Source organism: Buteo buteo, chromosome 12 (assembly GCF_964188355.1).
Source record: "Buteo buteo chromosome 12, bButBut1.hap1.1, whole genome shotgun sequence".
Taxonomy (NCBI): Eukaryota; Metazoa; Chordata; class Aves; order Accipitriformes; family Accipitridae; genus Buteo; species Buteo buteo.
In genome coordinates, this window is record NC_134182.1 from 7,308,043 (window position 1) to 7,329,524 (window position 21,482).

Below are 21,482 nucleotides of genomic sequence, written 5' to 3' on the forward strand. Positions count from 1 at the left end.
TTCACAAATTCTAGGCTAGTTTATGCTTACCTTTCGCAGGAGGAAGCAAATACGCTCAATATTTCTCAGCCGCTCTCTCTGTCAAGAAGAAGTGGGAAAAAGGTAGGAGATTAGCTGATGTTATAAATTAAAGACAATATATTACAATTACAATGGGTCAAGATCATAATTAATGGCTGTAGGGAAGCAACACATTATTAATCTGAAATGATAGTATTCACTTCTTACCTACTGCTTGCAAGCCAAATGATTTACCCATTGTTGTGGTTTTAACCCCAGCCAGCAACTAAGCACCATGCAGCCGCTCACTCATTGTCCCCCACCCAGTGGGATGGGGGAGAGAATCGGAAGGAAAAAAATGTAAAACTCATGGGTTGAGATAAGAACAGTTTAAGAGAACAGAAAGGAAGAAACTAATAATGATAATAATAACAGTAATAAAAATAACAATAATAATAAAAGGATTGGAACATACAAAACAAGTGATGCATAATGCAATTGCTCACCACCTGCCAACTGATGTCCAGTTAATTCCTGAGCAGTGATCCTCCCCACCAGGCCAGCTCCCCCCAGTTTATATACTGGGCATGATGTCACATGGTATGGAATACCCCTTTGGCCAGTTTGGGTCAGCTCTCCTGGCTGCATCCCCTCCCTACTTCTTGTGCCCCTCCAGCCTTCTTGCTGGCTGGGCGTGAGAAGCTGAAAAATCCTTGACTTAGTCTAAACACTACTTAGCAACAACTGAAAACATCAGTGTGTTATCAACATTCTTCTCATACTGAATTCAAGACATAACACTATACCAGCTACTAGGAAGAAAATTAACTTTATCCCAGCTGAAACCAGGACACCCATTAAGTTCCAGTAAGTTATTTTTTTATCTGTTACTGGGTGTAACAATATAAACTGGGGATTCAAGTCTGTGTTAGCCTTGAGCCAGAGGCTGCAACTTCTTTTAAGTCAGCATTTGTGGCTCTATCCAATGGGGCCAATCTATACCACAGAGACTTGGTCTTGCATTTTCAGGTACCCAGCCTCTGGTTTCAAGATAATTCTGAATGGGAAAAACAACTATGGAGTTAGAATGGCAGCCCTTCCTCTATCACTAAGAGGGTGCCTGAGCAACATGTGATATTAGAATTTAACCCATTTAACCCATGAAGAAATTCTGAAATGTCCTAGAAATGCCACTTTAAACAACAGATGCATTCATAAATACTGAAAGTCACTGTAATTAAGCACTGTAACTCAAAAGATGCTCTAAGCTCGATTCACAGAAAGACAACAAGTCAAAGACAGGTTTTCTTTTAAATGGCTCATAATGAGAAATTCACTAGTAAAATCAGATTTCACTCTGCGTAACCCCATCACTAGAATTACTGTGAAAGATCCTACGGTTAGCTACACTGCAGAAGGCAGAGTGGATTTGTTGTCTTCAGAAGACTATCTGGTAAAATTTTCATTTAGACGTGGGAAAAAATATTCTGAACAATGACCTTTTTTAAACAGGTAATGTAATATACCAATGTGAGAAGCCAACTCTCCCTAGACTTTTTGCTTTTCAAACATTTTAAATTTGCTCCAAGTTTGAGGTTTATTTTTATTCTCCAAAGAAATGTCTCTTTTCCTTTCCTGTCTCCAAGTGTAAGCCATTTTTAACAAAAGTATCATTTTGGAAAGACAATGAGACAGTGGCAGCTTGATAGGCACCAGACAAATAATTCTCAGTACTGCCATTGGTTTTGCCTCTGATTTCTTCTTAATTCAGCCTCCTCTTGTCAAAAAGGCTCTTCCCTCTATCATGAAAACGTTGTGGAAGACACATGACTAAACATCAGACATTCTTATGGTGCAATAAAGAAAACTACCCCACCAAATAAATGGAATATGGGCATGAGCAACTATGCATAGGGAAAAAGGAAAATACGCTGGACCAAAGACATAAGAAATACTTGCTAAAAATCTTTCTTTTATGTCAATATAAAAGGCATCAACATGTATATAGTGCAGAAGAAAGCATTCTGAGATTATCGCTTGAGTTATCATAGAAAGTTTCATAGAAGAGAGTCAAATATGTCAACTGATCACAGAATACTTTTCTGTGTTGTACTGGAAACTCTACGATTAACTTTTTAATTACACCACTAATGTGATTGAAACACGGACTTATTAACTTCTTTTATCTGGGAGACCAATTCCATTACCGTTTTAAAATAAGAGGAAATTATCTCCATGGAGCATCTTACAAGTTTTACGAGGAGAACACATTACTGGAATTTGCTATATATAAATACACATTTCTTGTGTGCAGTTCTCATGATAGGAAGTAAAAACAGATGAAGTGAATTCAAAATCAGATTATTTTCAGTAAATTCAAAACCAGATTACTTCAACTGAAGTCCTCTATGGGATTTCTTCATATAATTTCTTTCTTCTGTTCTTATTCTTTGCTTATGTGTTAGTGAACAGTAAACAAGATTTCTGGTTGGAAGATTCATGTCAAGATTACACTTAAAATCACCAGTGGTCTAAGCAGTACCACAAATCCTCTGCAGAGTTATGAAACAAGGTTAAATGACAAAGTACTAGCTACTGAATCTGGTTATCATTTGTAGGCAATTCAGTAACTTGATACTCTGTAGAGATCAAATTCAGCACCTGTCATAATCATTGTAATTCCCAGTGAGATGACGGGAGCCAAGTTCTGCTCAGTTCTGGTGGTACAAATCTCATGCATGTTTAACTGTAGTCAGCTAAATCACCCTAGATTACAGCTTTAATTAACACAGGAATTTTCATATGCTTAAATCTGGGTTGCATTTTGGTTCATTAGGTAAAACTGAGTTTACAGTCCCAGGGTGATATTTAACCTTTTCCATAGCAGATGCAGCAGAACGTGTTATTTACTCTTAGAGCACAGGAGAATTTAGAGCCCTGCCATGGGACACAGGTCTAGGAATGCACCTCTTAGCAAATCCCTTCAAGCTTTTGACTCATTGATACAGACAGTATGGGAGAAGGTGGTCATCCCATGCTTGAACGCAGAGAAAGCAAATTATTTCAAAAAGGAAAATTTGTGCCACAGAATGAAAAAATAAAAAGAAAGCATTAGCATCACATTATATGTCCTTCAGTTTTTGAACTTCTAAATTATTTTCCTGCATCCTTCAGCAAAAAGGAAAGCTATTAGCATAAAGAGTCGTCATCTGGCTTCCTAAGACTGGCCCAATAAATAATTTTCCAAACTACAGTTGACTTCACAACAGATTCTACATTCATTTCTATACTCATACTTTCACTGACAGTTTAGTGCATCTCCCTTTCTTTAGTAGCTGTTCCTTAGCAAGCCACTGGTTGTACTCACTGCGTGGACTGGGTTGCACTGATCTATTGGGCTTTTGAAGTCTGTCCGAAGTTCATCAAAGGCGATTATCTGAAAAACAATTTTTTTCAAATATTGTAACGAATGCTCATTCAAACACTTATTTTTCCTTCAGGGACTAGTTAGATGCATTGCCTCTCTTCCTCCCCTTCCAGAGACAGTATGGAAAACTAGCTTCCCCGACACACTCCTTTCAGAACTAACTAGTTAAAACACAACACGGGATACTCCTACATATGACACCTGGAATCCATTAATCTGTCACTCTGTAAAACCATATCTATAGCCTTCTCAGCATTGTTACTTTCCAGATTTCTTCCCTCATATCAGCTAGAATTCTTTTCTCAAACTTCCAAATGACATAAAACTACTTCACAAACAAATACATCTCCAGACTTGATGGAAAAAGTCATTAGCTGCCTAAAACATAGACATGCATCAGATATGCTATTCTAGGTTCAATACATACACAACAGCCCCTTTTTATTAGTTGTTAAGCCTACTTCAGATATTAATTCTGAATTAGTATCAGCTTTATTATTATTAAGCCGCTATGCATTATCAAGCAAACTCCTCAAAAGGTAAACCGCTCTAGAGCAAAACATACCCTTCCTAAATTCTGGCAGGTTTTAGAACCTTACTTCAGACCTCATTAATGGAGAAATGTCTTTTGCTCATGTCCTTTAGTTTCTTCCATTAACTGATGGATTGAGACACACTGGTAATTAGTGCCTGCTTTTAAAGTACAGCAGATAATAGTGCCCATAAAAATAACATTTGATAATGTTTTCTTGGAAAGAAAACAGCTGTAATAACCTTCAGCGTATTTCATTCAAAGATCTCAAAGAAAGTTCTTAATTTTATTTTATGTTTGTATTCTAGTAATACCTTTTCTTCTGCTTGCTTCACCCAAGGAATGAAAGCTTACTATGACAGGCACCACATAAATAGATGTTAAAACAATGATTCCTTTTTAGACAATTTACAACCCAGGCAAGTATTTGTTCTCAATAAAAAGATGACGGAAGTACAGGGTAGCAGTCAGGTAATTAGTATATGAGCGCACCATTCTATGACATGTTACAGCATGCCTGCTGCCTAGCTGTTCAAAAAATAACCAACTGAGTGTCAACACAGACCTGCTGTATAGGTAAAACAGATTCATTTTACAGATATGGAATGCAGGAGCAGAAATCCTGAAAATAGCCTATCCATGATTTATATAATAATCTGGTGAGAGGCTTGAGAATAAAACCTAGAGCTACAATCCACAAATCTAAGCCCTACTCTGCATCCCACTCTAATGCTGCATTCATCACACTGAAGCACATTTAAAATCAAAAATGTGGCATTTTACAAGAGTACTCTACAGAATTCAATTTATTCAACTATGACAAGTCAAAGTGCTAGAATAAACCACAAAGGGAACTATAAAACATGATTACAAGTGAAGCATTTCTCCCCATGGATGCCGTATCTCTACAAGTTAGGAATTAGATCTGCAACAGATGTTTAGACTAAGGTAAAAGAGCAAATCTCAGAAACTGTGAGAGGGTCAGAGTACGGTTGTGAAGAATAAGGTTCATGACACCTCTGTATTTAATACTTCTTGAACAGGTCTTCATATTCCCAAGCTGGGCCAACTGTTAAGAGGGTAACAACCACGCAAGTCAGACGCACACACTTCTGTTTGCAATTGGGTATCAACATTGGCACTGACAGCACTGACACAAAGGGGGAAGGATGGCCCTGTAACAGGTAACAGAGCTGCCTCTGTTCATAACTGTGCCAATGATTTACTTTGGGATCCTGAGCATCTCCCTTAAATTCTCTTTGTCTCGCTGCACTGGTACTTACAGATGTAGCTTTAAGATAGAAAACAGTTACGAGCTTTGAGTGACAACTGTTTTTAATAATGTACAGTGGTAACAGCTTTTTTTTTTGTTGTAAATGTAGAGATGAGGTGAAATTTCCTTGGGGGTGGGGGGAAAAGTGAATGTGCCGTGCTCTGTGCTCTTCCTGTTGGTAGTCAGTAACAGCAACCAGGAATTTGAGATAATCATGAAATGACAGGCAGTACAAGATCCAGCTCATGCTGTGAGGAAAGACTGGTCCAAGACAACATGGGGAACCCGAATACTGGAATGATAAGATGGACCCCATTCAAGAAGTCCAGAGAAGCCTCTAAATATTCACTGAACACAGAGACAGGATGATAAACCTGAAGTGTGTTTAGATGAAGAAGAACTAGGTCACTCTGAAAGACAGAGCCATTAAGGCAGGGCTCTGTTGAGCTAGCCTTAACTAATGCAGCTAAGTCTTGGTGAAATCCTAAATGATAGTTTGGAAAAGAGATTAGCCTCAAATATACTACACATTTCGATTTCCTCATTTTTTGCTTTCTCGTGTTTTTTTTAACCAGTATTCCCAACTCTGTAGTCAAAAACCTACCCTTTATTTGCTGGCATGCAATTTATTTTCTGTTATTCTTGCATTATATCCAAGTGCATTGAAACAAATCTGACAGTATTAAGCACATTGTTTTCATGGAACCAGTAAGTGTAAATACAATAGTTTCACAGATAAACCTTTAGGGATGCCTGCTAATTATGAAAATGTTAGAGACGTTCCTGCTACACCTGCAAGAAACAGACTGACGTCTGGTATCAAGCATACAGGATTGAAAGCAAGTTTCTTCATTAAAAGTTTCAGTGTCTCTCTGGAAGGAGGCTGACAAATAAAGCCTCCTCAATTCTTAGTATTTTATTTCATAAAAGTTCCATAATAGTTTATATTTTGTTAAATCTCCAGGAATAGAAATCTAGTGATGACATGAAGATACCTATTTTAATTTATGAAAAAGCACATTCCTATTTCTCAGTCACAGTGAAAAACTTGAAGGCATAACATTAGGCAGGCTCACAATTAGAAGGAATATAAAGAAACTCCCAAAGTTTTTTTGGGGGGTGGGTTTTTGTGGTTTGGGTTTTTTTCTTTTTTTTTTTTTTTTAAATCTCACAATGTTGTGTGTTCTAATTCTAAAACTGCAATTGAGAAATGATGGAAACAAAGCTGTAGCTTCTTAAGATTGGCAGTTGCTCACAATACACTACGTAACTGTGCAACAAATTATATTGTATTTCTGAAAATAAGGCTGGGTTGTGCTGCAGCATGGTTTACATAATTAATTAGTAAACATCTTCCTCTTTGAATTATAACTAGCCTTCTGTAGCAGTTTAATGCCCTAGGGCATTGTGTGGCTGGAGTTGCCATTCTTCCCTACAAAAAACAAATAACTCGCTACTTGTTTCCATTAAGTATTTCATAATGCTTTCACAGGAGATGCAGCGCTCTGGGCATACTTTACAGAAACAATCTTCTGCCCATTTACATTTCAGTTGGATGCAGTACAGCTACTTGCTTCCCATACATCAGCGGACCAGAGTTGCTGAATGCTCTGCAACACCATCCAGGTATTCTCAAGGTCTGTTTCACCTCCGAAATTGCCACACTTATCAGCAACTTGACAGAGTAGATCATTTAGAGGGAAACAATGCAATAGATCCCAGTCAGGGCACCTCACCACATGAATTGCCATCATTACACCTTTGTAAATGAATGTATTTTATAAACTGTTCAATATCTTTTAGTTGTCCAATCTAATTTGATCCAGGGTGGCGATTAAGACTACAAAACATACATTTGTGTGGACATCAGCGACCCCATCTCTCCAAAGGCCACACAATAAGCAGACAGCTGCAAAGAAAAATGACTAGCCTCTAGTCACAAAGCTAAACAGGTAGCTAAGTGGATAGCACTTTGGAAACATGTGCCAGGGACTGATCTTACACAGAGGAGAAGTTTATTTCTTTTAGTAAATATTAACATTGTACACAGTTTCATAGAAAGACAATAAGGACCATTTGATATTTACTTAGGAATGCCAAGAAAAAAAATCAAGCTATTTACAAAGCTCTATCAGAAAAAAAAGTGTCATTTTTAGCAATAATTTTTATCATTACTGCACAATGGGGCCAGGGATTGAATAGGCAATGGATATTGAACTACCTTCAGACTTGGGGAATTTTCCCTGTGATTCCACATTGTGAAACATTGCAGGAATTTTGCTCTGCCACTGCCCTAGCCGTGCTTTTTTTCTGTTGATAGAAGTGTACTTGTGGTTGTTATCCACCTGACAGAACTAAAAGTTTATGAAAATACTGGTTGCGTCCTCTGGTGATTCACACCATCTACAAATCTCAAAACTCCAAGTATAAGTCAGCAAGGAGTTTGCCCCAGTTTAAACACATACTGAACGGATGAGATTGTGATGACAACGTATGTTTCAGTACAGCTACAACTGCAATGATATTTATAAAATTTGGTTTCATTACCCACACTCTCTGTCCTCATCTCTCCAGACAATAACAGCTTTGAATAATGAAGTATTTGCATAAGATTGGACCTGAATTTTGTTTTCTTCCTATGCTTATACACCCATCAAACTGAAAATTTCACCTATTACTGGTAGGAATGAATTATGATCTCTCATTTTTAGGGAAGATACTTTTTTTTTTTAATCACTAAGCTCTTACAGAAATATACTTTAATTGAGAATGTGATGTTTTAGGGTGGCAGTGGAGTTGGTGTGGGTGTGAATTCAGTGACAGCAAAGAAGTTGGATATTATTGCTTATTGGCATCTCAGAAAAGTTAAGATAAAACAGAACTTGATGACAACCACACTAACCACAGAACAGAACAGTAACACTTAACATATGTTTCCTTGACACCACCCTGTCAATGCACCACAATCCCATCTTGAGGAAACTGTCTTTAATGGTTTATTTAAACCATTTGTCTACCCCTCCACTCTCTCACACAGCTTTCACAGCACCCATACCAGCAGTTCATAGGCTGTCTGCAAGTCAGCACATGGACAGAAGGTGGAAAGGTTTAGGAGCATGTTGGGCTCCAAACTTCATGCCTGCCCATCAACTGCTGTATAGACATATTTACTGTGTTTGGGAAATAGTGTTGAACATTTATCATATTTGAATCATGTTGATGCAAGATGAGCGAGTTACTTTGGATTTTGTTGAGCAAAAGCAGCAAATGACAAAATGTGTGAGTATCAGTCACAAAAGAATGCAAAAGGACCTGAAATGGAAGATAAGTCACTGCCTTGACATGATGGAGTAAGGGGAGCCCATAGAGAGATGCAGAGAATGGTGACATTGACAAAGTGACAGACTGAGAGCACAGGTTTTGCTACCCAATTCTTATCATGATATGAAAGGAATCTGAACAAGAAATTTATCTGTGTGGTTGGCAAACATTTGTTCAAGATGGCTGTTCCTCTTCCCTCTTTCTCTTCTGGTTGAACTGATCTGGTTCATGCTACCAAGCAATGTAAACACAGCAAGGAAAACCCTTCCCCCTCTGTAAAGGTTCCTCTGAGTTGACCCCTCCACTGTGATCTCCAATGAGAACGGTCATTTCAGCTTAAGTGGCTGTTAGTCACAATACTTTCAATATTCTAGTAATACCCTATAAATCATAAGAAGTGTTAACTGTAAAGTAGTTTTATTAATGTTACAGTCTGTGATACAGCCCAGAGACCATACATGACATGTCAAGTAATGTAGATGTGTGATTTAAACTGCTTTTTAAGTACGGTCTTCCTCCCCCTCACCAGGACCATTTTTTGTTAAATTCAGCACTCACAGCATCACAGATGACTGAAACCAGGTCTGAATCAACCTGACAATCTTCTTTTGAGAATACCATAAAGTGCTGACATTAGGCTATGAGAAAAAAATGAAATCAAATTACTGGGAAAAAATTCTGCTTGTGATACTAACAAATCCTGTTATATGATACTAAACTATACACGAGTACACCAGAGAGCAATTTGGCCTACTTTGGTTCATTAGCACAGGAAAAGGATGGAATGCAGGTTGTGCTATGACAGGAAATACATTTTTTTTTTACTTGCCAGTGCTTGAGTGTACTGTTCATTATTTGTTTTTACTAAATGTTACTAAACATCTGATGGGCTGGGGTTTTTAAGGCCTTGAAACCAAGAGCTGGCTGCTCAGAGGAAATGGTGTTCAGCTCTCATTTCATTTTGTATTGTAATAAATCGATGTCTTCCTACAACATCTTGATTGCCACTGAGCTGCACAGCACAACTTTCACAGCCTCTGAAGGCAGAAAAGACAGAACTTAACTTCCACTGAAAAAAAGCCCACAGCCTACTGTTGCACTCTATCACCTACCTTCAGCCCCTCAAAAAAGGACATCAAATAAATACAAGAAGGTGCAGTGATGGGAAAACATCCAGAATGTGTGTGTATGCACTTTATAACCATTCTGTAATTATTACTTAAATAGAAAATTAACTTCATGGAAAGGATGCAGGCTCACAGTTAAGACTATGCACAAAGCCTTTAGACAGAGGGGTTATCAGCTGATTCACATTTAAAAACACCTGGAGCTGGGTAGACATGTAGCAAAGGAGTAGCTCCCAGATTCCCTTCACAAGTCACTTTCTGTCTTCAGAACAGGAGACAAAAGAGGCTGTTACCGCTCAAGTTAATTCAAAAGAAATTAAACAGGCTAAACACCAGAGGCCAACGCTGCACAGCATCATCGTATATGCTGACAGGAAGCTGAAAAACAATCTTTGTTCTAAGTCTTGGGGTTAACTTTCAAACCCTTCAGAAAATATCCAGATCAGTATAACTCTCTGCTTTTCACTTCTTAAAGAGGGAATTTCTATATTCTTATCTTGTACTTACTTAGTAAGATGAGTATTTATGGTGCTCTTCACTCACGTTCTTAAGACTAGTGGTCTGTACCCCGTACTGCATCTGTACTTAACACAGCTCATGAACGTTTCTGGCAAGCCTCAGAGCTGCTTCATGTTCAGGTTCACAAATTCAACCTATGACCCACAGAGAGTACAAAACTGTTCATTAAGGTTACAACTGTAACTATAGTAAATTCAGTATTTCAGTGAGCTAGATACTAAAGCATACTGACTTTAAAATGCTGGAGCTGTGCAGTATTACAAGTTTACAAAGCTGTTCTCACTCATGCCCCCAGTGACTATCTTTCTGGGTGTAAAGAGATCTCCAACAAAGTAATAGTTCTTCATAAAACAAACTACTTCAATTTACTAGGGATCCCAAACGTGTTATAGTACAGATTCACCAATATTTACTTGCTCGGGGGCTGGGGAATATACAGCTGCTCTAATCATTACTATCAGTACTATGTAAACAGTTCAGAGAAGAAAATGAAGAAATACATACTGGAACTGCAGTACTAGAAGATTTAAGGCAGCAGAAAGTAAAACTTAAGCTACAGTTTGACCAAGAAGTGGAAGTCAAAAAACATACAAACTTTCAAGGACATGTTTTAGGGCTATTTTTGCCTCCTATTTCATCCAGAAAGAATAGCTACCAGTGATCCTGCACACTAGCATTTTGTTAAATAGCACAAGCGATCAGATCGTCATTTTAGTAAGAAGATGATTAGGTGTATATATCAGAGTTTTCAATATAATGTATTTTGTCTAAGTCAGAAGAACAAGTATTTCCAACATTTCCAACAAACTGATTCTGAAAGAATTTCCAGATTTAAGACAAAAAGCAAAAATCTGCTCCAACACTACATTTTTGCTTTGGAATTTATTTTGGGTTTAGGCAAATCAGATTATATGACATAGTTCAATATTTCATTGTATTTATTTTGAAGAAAACACACTGCTTAGTAGAGATTGAAACATTTTCTCTTACTTTCTAGATCAAAATATCTCATTTGTCCTATAATGAAACAGTAATGCCAGTTAAGTGTTACCATTATATTGTCACTTAATTGTCAACACAGAATTCAAGAAAGAGAACTGGAGGGGACTTCCTGGGCTGCCAGCTTCAGCTTCCTGGGCTGTCAGCTTCAGCCCCCAATTTCTGCAGACACCACATCAGAAGATCCAAGTGGTAAATAGACCAAGCTTATTTTTAAAACAGGGAGGAGGCATATGATTTCCCTTTTCACTGTTCCATTTGGAACACAGCACAAACCTGCTGTGAAAGTTGGGAGCCTTCTCCTAAATTTTAAATTTGTTCAGAGATAACACAAGCCATGTATATCATTGGCAAGACTGCTTTATTACAACAGCTACTTAGTAAAATGAGAAAGTTTTATTTTGCTGGAACTTGCATCAAAATTGGCATGACTCCAAAACCATTTGTCTTCAATTCAGCAGAAACTCCATCCCAGCTCATGGTAATTGACATTCATACAAACCCACATATACACACACAAATCTTATGCATTACAGCCCTTGTATGTGAATTAATAACAGACCTAAATGATGCTGACACTGAATCTCTACTTCATTTCTTCCTAAAATAGTGTATAACTCTTGGTTGTCTGGAGCTTTTTATACTGACACCTGCCAATAGCAACTAGATCTAACCAATCCCTTTTTTGAAAAAGTCAAAACCTTTTTCTTGCCAAATTTCTTTAAGAGCCTTTATATACAAGTTACATGTATCAAATTATCCCTGCATTATTAACCCCTTACTTCTAACAGCAAGGAGAAGAAAGATCCTTATGAACATGAGGAAAGGGCCATGGATAATACGACAGCACAATAATGAATGGCAGAGAAATAAAAAATGGTGAAATAAGGTTCTGGGCTATCCAGCAGGTTCAGCTCTCTGTGGCTGAGGGGACACCACACTCTCCCCTTGCTGACCTAAGCAAGAACCGAGTCCAAAAAGAACTCTGTGCCTAGTACTGCATCCCAAGGGAAGAAGTTTCCCTGACAAGCAAGTGCAGCAGGAATTTCCTCTGAAGATGACTCAGAAGGCAGAGAAATCTACCCAGTCAAGCTATGGCCAAAGAGATAAGAAAAGCTGCTTGCACGCTACTCATATGACTCCATCTTAACAGCTTCATTTTGATTAGGAACTGATCAAGCAGAGAGGCCTGACACAGCTCTACTCTGCACCCCTGCATCAAAGCCACACTGCAGGAATTTATATATGGCAGGTGTAGGAACTGTCTCAATAGTCAGAAGCTTCCAAATTAGTAACGGAACTCAGTACATCATCCAGAAACTGGAAAGAGTTTTATACTGACAGATATCACCACTGCCATTTATGGGCTTCAATATCCCTTATTTGAAAAGATAACCCAAAGATGCACTAAAATCTGCTTATTTACATAGCAGTTCAGATTCAGGAGAATGGTGTCAGAAAGCCCTGTAGGCTAAATACCTACAGTGTTTGTGTGGGTTTGTACTTCAGATAAGGAACGTATTAACAGAGTTAATAAATACTGCCTGCCTGGTTCACATCACAAGCTTTCAGAATATAGTGTTAGCTCCCAATGACATGCACAAACGATGCAATACCTCTGTGTCTTTGTAGCAGGCAGACTACTGCAAAATATGTGACAGTTTAAACATACATGCCCTGACAAAGTAGCAGATAAAGTCAGAAAGACAAAAACCATCATTCAGCTTAAACATTACTAATGTTGTAATTTCACATGGATATATTACCCTAACAGGTGAAATATGCAACTCCATGTTGCATGTTAGTATCAAAGAATAAACCTTTAATCCTTGCCTATCCTTGACAATATTCCTTCCCTCACCCCTTTATTTGACTGGTTTTAACTGCTTATCTCTAAAACACAGCAAGTGCTCTGATATTTGTAACAGCACTTCCCCATTAGCCAGATGGGTTGTTGTGGTTTAACCCCAGCCAGCAGCTAAGCCCCACGCAGCTGCTCACTTACTCCCCGCCAGTGGGATGGGGGAGAGAAGTGGAAGGGTAAAAGTGAGAAAACTCATGGGCTGAGATAAAGACAGATTAATAGGTAAAGCAAAAGCTGCGCATGCAAGCAAAGCAAAACAAGGAATTCATTCACCACTTCCCCTGGGCAGGCAGGTGTTCAGCCATCTCCAGGAAAGCAGGGCTCCATCACGCCTAACCGTGACTTGGGAAGACAAACGCCATCACTTCAAACATCCCCCCTCCTTTCCTTCTTCTTCCCCCAGCTTTATCTGCTGAGCACGACATCGTATAGTCTGGGATATCCCTGTAGTCAGTTGGGGTCAGCTGTCCTGGCTGTGTCCCCTCCCAACTCCTTGTGCCCCCCCAGCCTCCTCACTGGTGGGGTGGGGGGAGAAGCAAAAAAGCCCTTGGCTCTGGGTAAGCACTGCTCAGCAGGAACAAAAACATCCCTGTGTTATCAGCACTGTTTTCAGCATAAATCCAAAACATAGCCCCATACTAGCTACTATGAAGAAAATTAACTCTATCCCAGCCAAAATCAGTCAATGTCTCAATGTTATCTCATATGACTTAGTTCTCTGCCTTTCTCCATATGATCCCAGCTACAAACCTGCCTGGTATTTCAAGTTGCCATATTGGGGCACATTTGCACCCTAATTGTATTTAAAGTGAGGCTTAAATCCCTCTGGAATTTGCAGTTACATGACCAATGAAGCAAGGACAGGACATAAAGCAAAATAATTTGGAGTGGTCTTTGCATTGTCAAGTATAACTCTAGGGGAAATCACCCCTCCTGACTTTCTGTTAGTACAAAGAGCTCTTCTCTCCTCTATTAGAGAGTGACAGACAGGAGTTGCTTAGAAAGATCATTCAAAATTGCATGAATGGATGGGCAACCTGCCTCAAAGGCCAGATAATTCTATCCTTTTAGCCATATTTTATTCCTTGTCTATATCCTTTTGTTAAACATCTCCTATTAAAAAAGAAAAAAGGCTTAAATCTTGGTTTTCATCATACCTGCCCATGTAACTTGGTAGCTTCCCAGACCAGTGTATCTGAAATGTTGGTTATGATGAGAACCTTAACACTACAGCCAAATAAAGTGCAGAGAGGAAAGTGCGATGAAAGGTATTCCTTTCTTCTCTTATCTCTCGCCAATGTATTTAGTTTTCTGAATATTACACTTATTAATTCACCACATTTATTAATAAAAGTAAACAATAATAAGTAACAATGCTTTACAGTTATAAATCTCCTTTCAAGGCAATGAAGGCCTTAACAAATCCAAGGAAAATATCATGTCCATTTGTTATACAGGGGGAAAAATGAAGCTCAGAGAAAGTAAATGATTTACAGAATCAGTGGCAGAAGAACCAAAGCCTCTGGATTGCTGCACCATATAAAATGTTAGCAGAAACAAAGAATACTGTCAGTAGACTAGTAACATATGAGAAGTGAAACTATGCATTTCTGTCTGATTATTGTACTGTTGTTCATCTCTAGAGCAGAACATTGCTTTAAGCAGTGCCTTTTTGGATTAAGATTGCAAATGGTTTTAAATCACTCAAGGGTAGAAAATTGTTCTATTTGTCATATTTCACACTAACAATTGTATGGCATTTCCTTGCTCTACTTAACTTGAATTTCATATGCTGCCACTATTAAAACAACTCTCCATGCAGAAATCTGAACACATTGTCAATGCAAACAAAGCTCTTGTGGCTCCATCCAGGGCTGCACAAACATACACCTGAGCACCTAGTCTTCATTTTTTATTGAAGTTCTTTTGTCTGTAAAAGGATGTTACATTTAGGCCAACACAATTTAAACCTTTTAGACTCTTAACTGAAAGCTTAAGCTAACTTAGTGATCATGAAAATCTTACTGTAATTTCTCAGGTATTGAAGCCAGATCCTAAGTCTTTTCCAAGAGAAACTCCAATATGCAAAATTAAAAGACGCATAATCTCCATTGTGCAAATTGATTCAAAAGGCTTTCCTATGTACCTGTGGAAATGTAGAGGTATAATTATACTACTCTAATTAAACACTACTGTAATTAAATATTGATGAAAATCCATAGAGGAAGGCTCTCTTGCTGAGAGCACACGTGCACAAACATACCAGTCTGCATTGTTACAGTTATGCCACTGTATTCCCCTGCATAAACAAAAACTATACAAATGAAAAAAAACCAACCCAAAAACTATTCAGATAGACAAAAGCAGTATTAATGCTTCAGCTATGCCAAATCAGATTTCCAAGTCTGCAGAGAGGTGCAGGAGAAACCACTAAGAATAATTATTTGGCAGTCACCTGAAACAGTCCACCTATCAGTACAAGAATGAAAGACTCCATCCACACGGTGAAAAAGAAATTTATCTTCAGGAATACAACCATACTGTACAGAGCTTTGAGTGATTTGAATGGAAACTTACTATCTCCAGGAGTTACTAGTTATTATTTCAACATTGCAGACAATAATTTGAAAAAGCAACCTGATTTCTGAATGTAAAGAATTCACCTCTTGTTATTAGTTTTGACAAAACCACTTAAAAAGCGTCAGCAGCTGCAAAATTCTGTTGCAAACAAATTGTTCCCAGAGGGATGATTTGACAAGCATCTATTGACAGATTTCTACAATTGCTATTAAATGGGCCTTTAAAAATAATTTCATCCAACTGCAAGGGGAAACAGTTTTACTGGCCAACAACAGGATCCTAGACACAGATTTCACTTGCTCACCACAGACACTGAAATATGTGCCCCAGTTATCCTGAAACTGAAAGATGTCAACCCTGTCCTTCAGGAGAGAGACAAATGTCCCACCTATTCCCCAAATACAGAGTTCAGAGATTACCTGTGCTTGTACCACAACTTTATACCCATTCACTGTCTTCCAGTCTAGACCAGCTGAAATCCAGCCAGGCAAAAATCAGCTGTGCACATATAAACTGTAGTTCATTAAAAGAAGGAAGACAAGCAAGCAAGCTGTGGAGGACGGATGATGCTAATATAGCTGTACAGAGCCTGCTTCTAAATAGGCTAATAGTTTTGCTCCCTGCAGCTAGAACACATTTCAAAACAGACCTCAAGCGGAGGAGGAATTTTTAAGGTAAGTCCAGACTGCCATGCTTCCCTCCCGCCCCAAAGGATTTAATCATTTTGTTGTTGCAATTCTTTTTTTTTTTTTTTTTTTAAACCTCACATTACTGCATTTGGCACAGGGAAACAATTCAGAAAGTAGCAGTATTCTGTGAATCAAACACACTCCTCAACTTTTTTTCTTTAAAGGGACACAAACAGTTGTTACCAATATTAAGAAAAAAAAAAAAACATTTTCAATTAGCAACAAAACTGGTGAATACACCACATTGTTCTGAACAGAAAAAAGCTTGCATGTACATGGAGATGCGTTACTTAAGTTTAATTACACTCAGTGTGGTAGAAACAATTCTTCTGCCTCAGTTGACTTAAAAAAATCATGTCTTCTATCTCTCACAAGAGAACCTGAACCATCAGGCTGCTCATTTTTTTTGAAACATGGATAACAGTGTCAGTTCCACTGCTGGTATCATGCTACCAGGCATAAATATACATTTCACTGAAGGGATTACAGAGGCAAGAGATCTACTCTTACATTTCTCTGTAAGAATTTTATACAATGTGAGACCATTCCATTTAGCAGCATACCTGTGTCTGGAGACTCTACGGGTCAGTGGTGAAGCTAACGTCAGGGTCTGAATCAAAGGCAGCAGGTATGAAGTTGGCACTCCCAAGCAGTTGTATGCATGCTCTTCTCCTTCTACCAATAAAATCTTACACAGGATTTGGCAATGTTTTCCACCAGCCCAAAAGGCCCAAACTCTGTGCACCTTTGTAGGCTATGGGCAATACAGGTTGCATCTCTGCAGCAATAGGGAACTGCATATAAATCTCCCACACTTCTTGTACTTTTGACACAAGCATGCCGCCAATATTCTGCCCTGCATACAGTCTCCTCTTCCTATATGCAATGGAGTATTTTATGTGGATTCTTTCTAAAACAAACTGGTTTTTCCATTTAGATAACAAGATCAAAACCTTTAAACAGCTCAGTGTCTAACCACTTCTGATTTCTTCAGTTCAGCACCAAAATCCCAAACTCAGAGAGGACCAGCGACAACAAATTGACATGTCGTACCACGAATGCTGTCACTTGTTAGTTAGGCACTAACTTGATTTGATAGTCAGGACTGTCTTGAAAAGCAAACAAACAATCTGTTACACTGTGGATTCCCAGTCACAGCCACACATTGAGCAAGCTAAAAGGGCATCCTAGCAAAGGTCATACAGACTCTTGTGCCAGCTTTTTCTTCTGTCCTGGAAAGGATGCAAACAAAGACCATATCTGCAGATAAACTGAACAAACAGATATATAAAAGTTAGGGCAAAGCTTCACCCCTAGTCTTGATCTCTTCAATGGGTCAAGAGCAAATTATGGGAGTGTTGTGGTTTAACCCCAGCCAGCAATTAAGCACCACACAGCCGCTCACTCACTTCCCCTCCACCCAGTGGGGTGGCGGAGAGAATCAGGAGGAAAAAAATTTATAACTCGTGGGTTGAGATAAAGACATTTTAATAGAACAGAAAGGAAGAGAATAATAATGATGATGATAATAATAATAATAAAACAACATTAATAATAATAAAATAATTGGAACATACAAAACAAGTGATGCACAATGCAATTGCTCACCACTCACCCACCGATGCACAGTTAGTTCCTGAGTAGTGATCCCCCCCCCCCCCGCCAGGCCAGCTCCCCCCAGTTTATATATACTGGGCATGACATCACATGGTATGGAATACCCCTTTGACCAGTTTGGGTCAGCTCTCCTGGCTGTGTCCTGTCCCAACTTCTTGTGCCTTTCCAGCCTTCCTGATGGCTGAGCATGAGAAGCTGAAAAATCAATGTGTTATCAACATTCTTCCTGTACTGAACCCAAAACATAACACTATACCAGCTACTAGAAAGAAAATTAACTCTATCCCAGCCAAAACCAGGACAGGGAGTTTGGATCTAAGCTTTACAGCTGAGGTGTTGACCTCAGATTTGCACCTCTGATTCAGGTAATGACTAGTGCAGATGAACTGGTTTGCAGACCTCTCAACCAACCAAGGTGAGAAGAAAACAGCATTATTTTCTATCCACACCCAGGAGAGGCTGGGGAGCTCTGCTTTCAGCACAAGAGAGAGCACTGCTTTGCCCTTGCTGCTCTTTATACTAAACTCCATACCAACTAAGAAAGCACAATAAGAAATGAAACAACTAACATGTATTTCTCACTACCTCTATATCACAGATTCATTGCTACAGATTTGTACATCATCTACTTTTATAGGCCAAATTCTTCACTACCCAGCTTTTTCCACACCAAACCAAGGACAGGCTAGACACGAGTTGGTGAAAGACCTAATACAAAAGGCTGGCCAGATGTGGAAGGTAGGAGGAAGGGTGGTAGTCTGGTCACATTGGACCAATAGCAGGTTAATTCTGGCTGGAAGCAATATAACTGACTACCTATAGATGTGAGAGGGTGTATTCTTCTGTCCTTGTTCTTCCTCAAAATTACAAATAATTTCTAATTTACCCCACCTTAAATGCAATGTGCTCTCATGCAACTTTTCTACTTGTCTTTTTCTTCTCATCAAACCTACAGTAGGGGCGATATGCGAGGAGAAAGGCACAGACACACTGAAGCCACAAAGCTCCATCTTCATAAAATTCTCAAAATCAACTGAAGCACTTCTATTAGTTAACAGCACAAAGCTGATAATCCCAAAGCTAGAAATAAACAGGACGTTTCTGCAGAATAAATTCAGGGAAAGGGTAGTAAACAGATGGGAAAATGTGCCAGAATAGATACAGCTAGAAAAATGATTTGCTCCAAAGGAGGTAAGAGAATGAGATCAAAAGAGAAGATTATTTTCAGTATCAGTAAGATAAAAGTCATGGATGAGAGACTGGCCAGTTGGCTCTTGCTGTCTCTAAGTAAGTTTCCAATCTTATCACCACACCACAATTTATTCTATACCTGAGCTTTCAAAGATTCCTACATATTGTTACAAGTTATTATTTTGACATTTTAAATTATTGTTACACCAGGATATGCTTGGGAGAAGTTTTATTTTCCTTTCCCCCACATGGTCCTTACGTTGAGTTCTCTTCCATTTCCTCACAAGTTTCACATTGCTGCTGCTAATTCTTTTCCCCTCTCTCGTGTTCTCCATTCCTGGCAGCAGCGATTTATACACATTCGCCAAAATCCAGGAAACACATAAGGGCATCTGGCTTCTGTCGCTAAAAAAATCTGTTCAAGCATGTCACGCATTACACCATACCCACACAGAAGACTCATTACACAAGCTGTCCAAAAATGTCCACCACCTGAATTCAACCATACCTTCTGGATTTAGGCAGCCTTCTCTTCTCAAATAATCATCTCCCAAACAAGAATTCTGTGCTCTCAATCTTCCCACTTGTTAGTCCCTTACTCGCACATATATTTTCTTCCTCTCATTTGCTCTTTCCTTCACATCCTTCTCCCTGAACTCCTCCCTCCCTCAGTCCCATATCCCCCCCTTCCCACACCATTTTCATTCCCCATTACCCACTCAACAGTGGGGCCTTCAGATGCCGTCTCAGAGAGGAGCCCGCTGCGGGGCGGCAGGCAGAAACGTCGCTGGATCTGTGCTTCCCTGTCTCCCAGTGGCACAGCAGGAGCCCAGCTGCACCAGCAAGAGGCAGGACAAGGGAAGAGGGGCTTTTCTAATGCAGGAATGACCAGATTCAAGATCTTTCCAAGTTTTCATTCTTTGCCAGAAAGAGATCAGGCAGAACTTGGAGGAAATAACTTCAAGGCCAAGACACACACACACATATGTGAAACAGCCATCAGCCACACAGCTGTGTTTGCAGAGACAAGGCAAGGTGAAGCAATAGAGCAGCAACACAGCTGTGGCTGCAGAAACGGGGAAAGGGGAAGGGATACAGCAGCGGGCAAAAACGATCGAACCTTGAGAGTAAAATAACAGCAGCCCAAGAAGTATCCTCATCTGTTCACCTACTTTCTTATGAAACTCCTTAGCGTAATTACAGGAGCATGATTAAGGCTAAGGATACATTTCACCGTCGTTCCAAACAGGCCTGCCACTTAAATGATCAGAAAATCAATTTTCTAAAGGATCTGCTAATAGTGTTTATATAATACTGAGGGAAGAACAACTCTGAAGCACACACAATCAAATGGATCTCAGCGGAGCCTTCATTATGCTTACTTATAAACGCCCATTCTGTGAATGTACAACGCAGTTTATACTTAGATGGTGATACAATGTGAACTATTTAGCCAGAACTCATAACGCAATAAAATAATAATGCAGCAGAAGATTGACTAAACAATCGAACACTTGAAACAGTGACTCACAGCATGGAGATGGCTGGCATTTAAATGCATTCAAAAAATCAAATGTCATTCTATTCAAAAAAAGGGCGCTTTATCAACAATGCCTGGTACTTGCACAGTATCTGTTATCAGAGAATTGCAAGGACTATAACTTAGTAATTCTCACAATTTTACTGCAGATCTCCTTAATTTTTTAAACTTCGGTTCCTCCAGTGATATGCTTAGCTTACACTTCCAGCTATATTTAATAAAAAAAAAAAAAAAAAAAAAAAACTAACACTGATAGCTAGAATATGACATGACCCGCAAAAGTGTAGAAATACAAAAGGACCCAAAACCAATCCAAAGATTTTTCATGACCTATTGAGTTGGTGAGGAGTTGCAAGCAGCGTACTATGAGACAACTCAATGAAGGCACTATTTCTTCATCTCCCTTATGTTCTGCTTCATGTGCTCACATTATCAAAACTGGAGCTGCAAGTTCAGCACTCCTGCAGTATCTTGCTGAGAAAAACCTACTTCCATTGTAAATGTTTTGTGATTTTTCAGTGCCTTCTAATGTAACTTTTCACAATGACATTCCTAAAATAAATCCTTTCTTTATATAGTAATAGTTTTTCAATGGGAAGTGGAGAAAAATATAGACTTTTGTCCTGCCTTCACAAAGCGCACTGACGTTCCTCTGAATTTTCTTGGGCACACAATGAAAACACTAAGCAAGAGGACGATGCTGTGTCCCAGCAGAAAAGTTTAATATCCAAACTGGGGGGATAGGATGGGCAGACTACAAGGTGCAAAACTGGCTGTACTATCAGACTGAAAGGGTAATGGTC

General features: G+C 39.0%; 1 protein-coding gene across 1 annotated transcript in view; it reads right to left on the bottom strand.

Moving 5' to 3' along the window:
- Positions 1-21,482, bottom strand: part of CNIH3 (cornichon family AMPA receptor auxiliary protein 3) — a 52,308-nt gene that overhangs the window by 22,752 nt on the left and 8,074 nt on the right. The window contains 2 exon segments of the mRNA XM_075042558.1: positions 31-78; positions 3,368-3,436. Coding sequence (XP_074898659.1) covers positions 31-78; positions 3,368-3,436 — 117 coding nt within the window.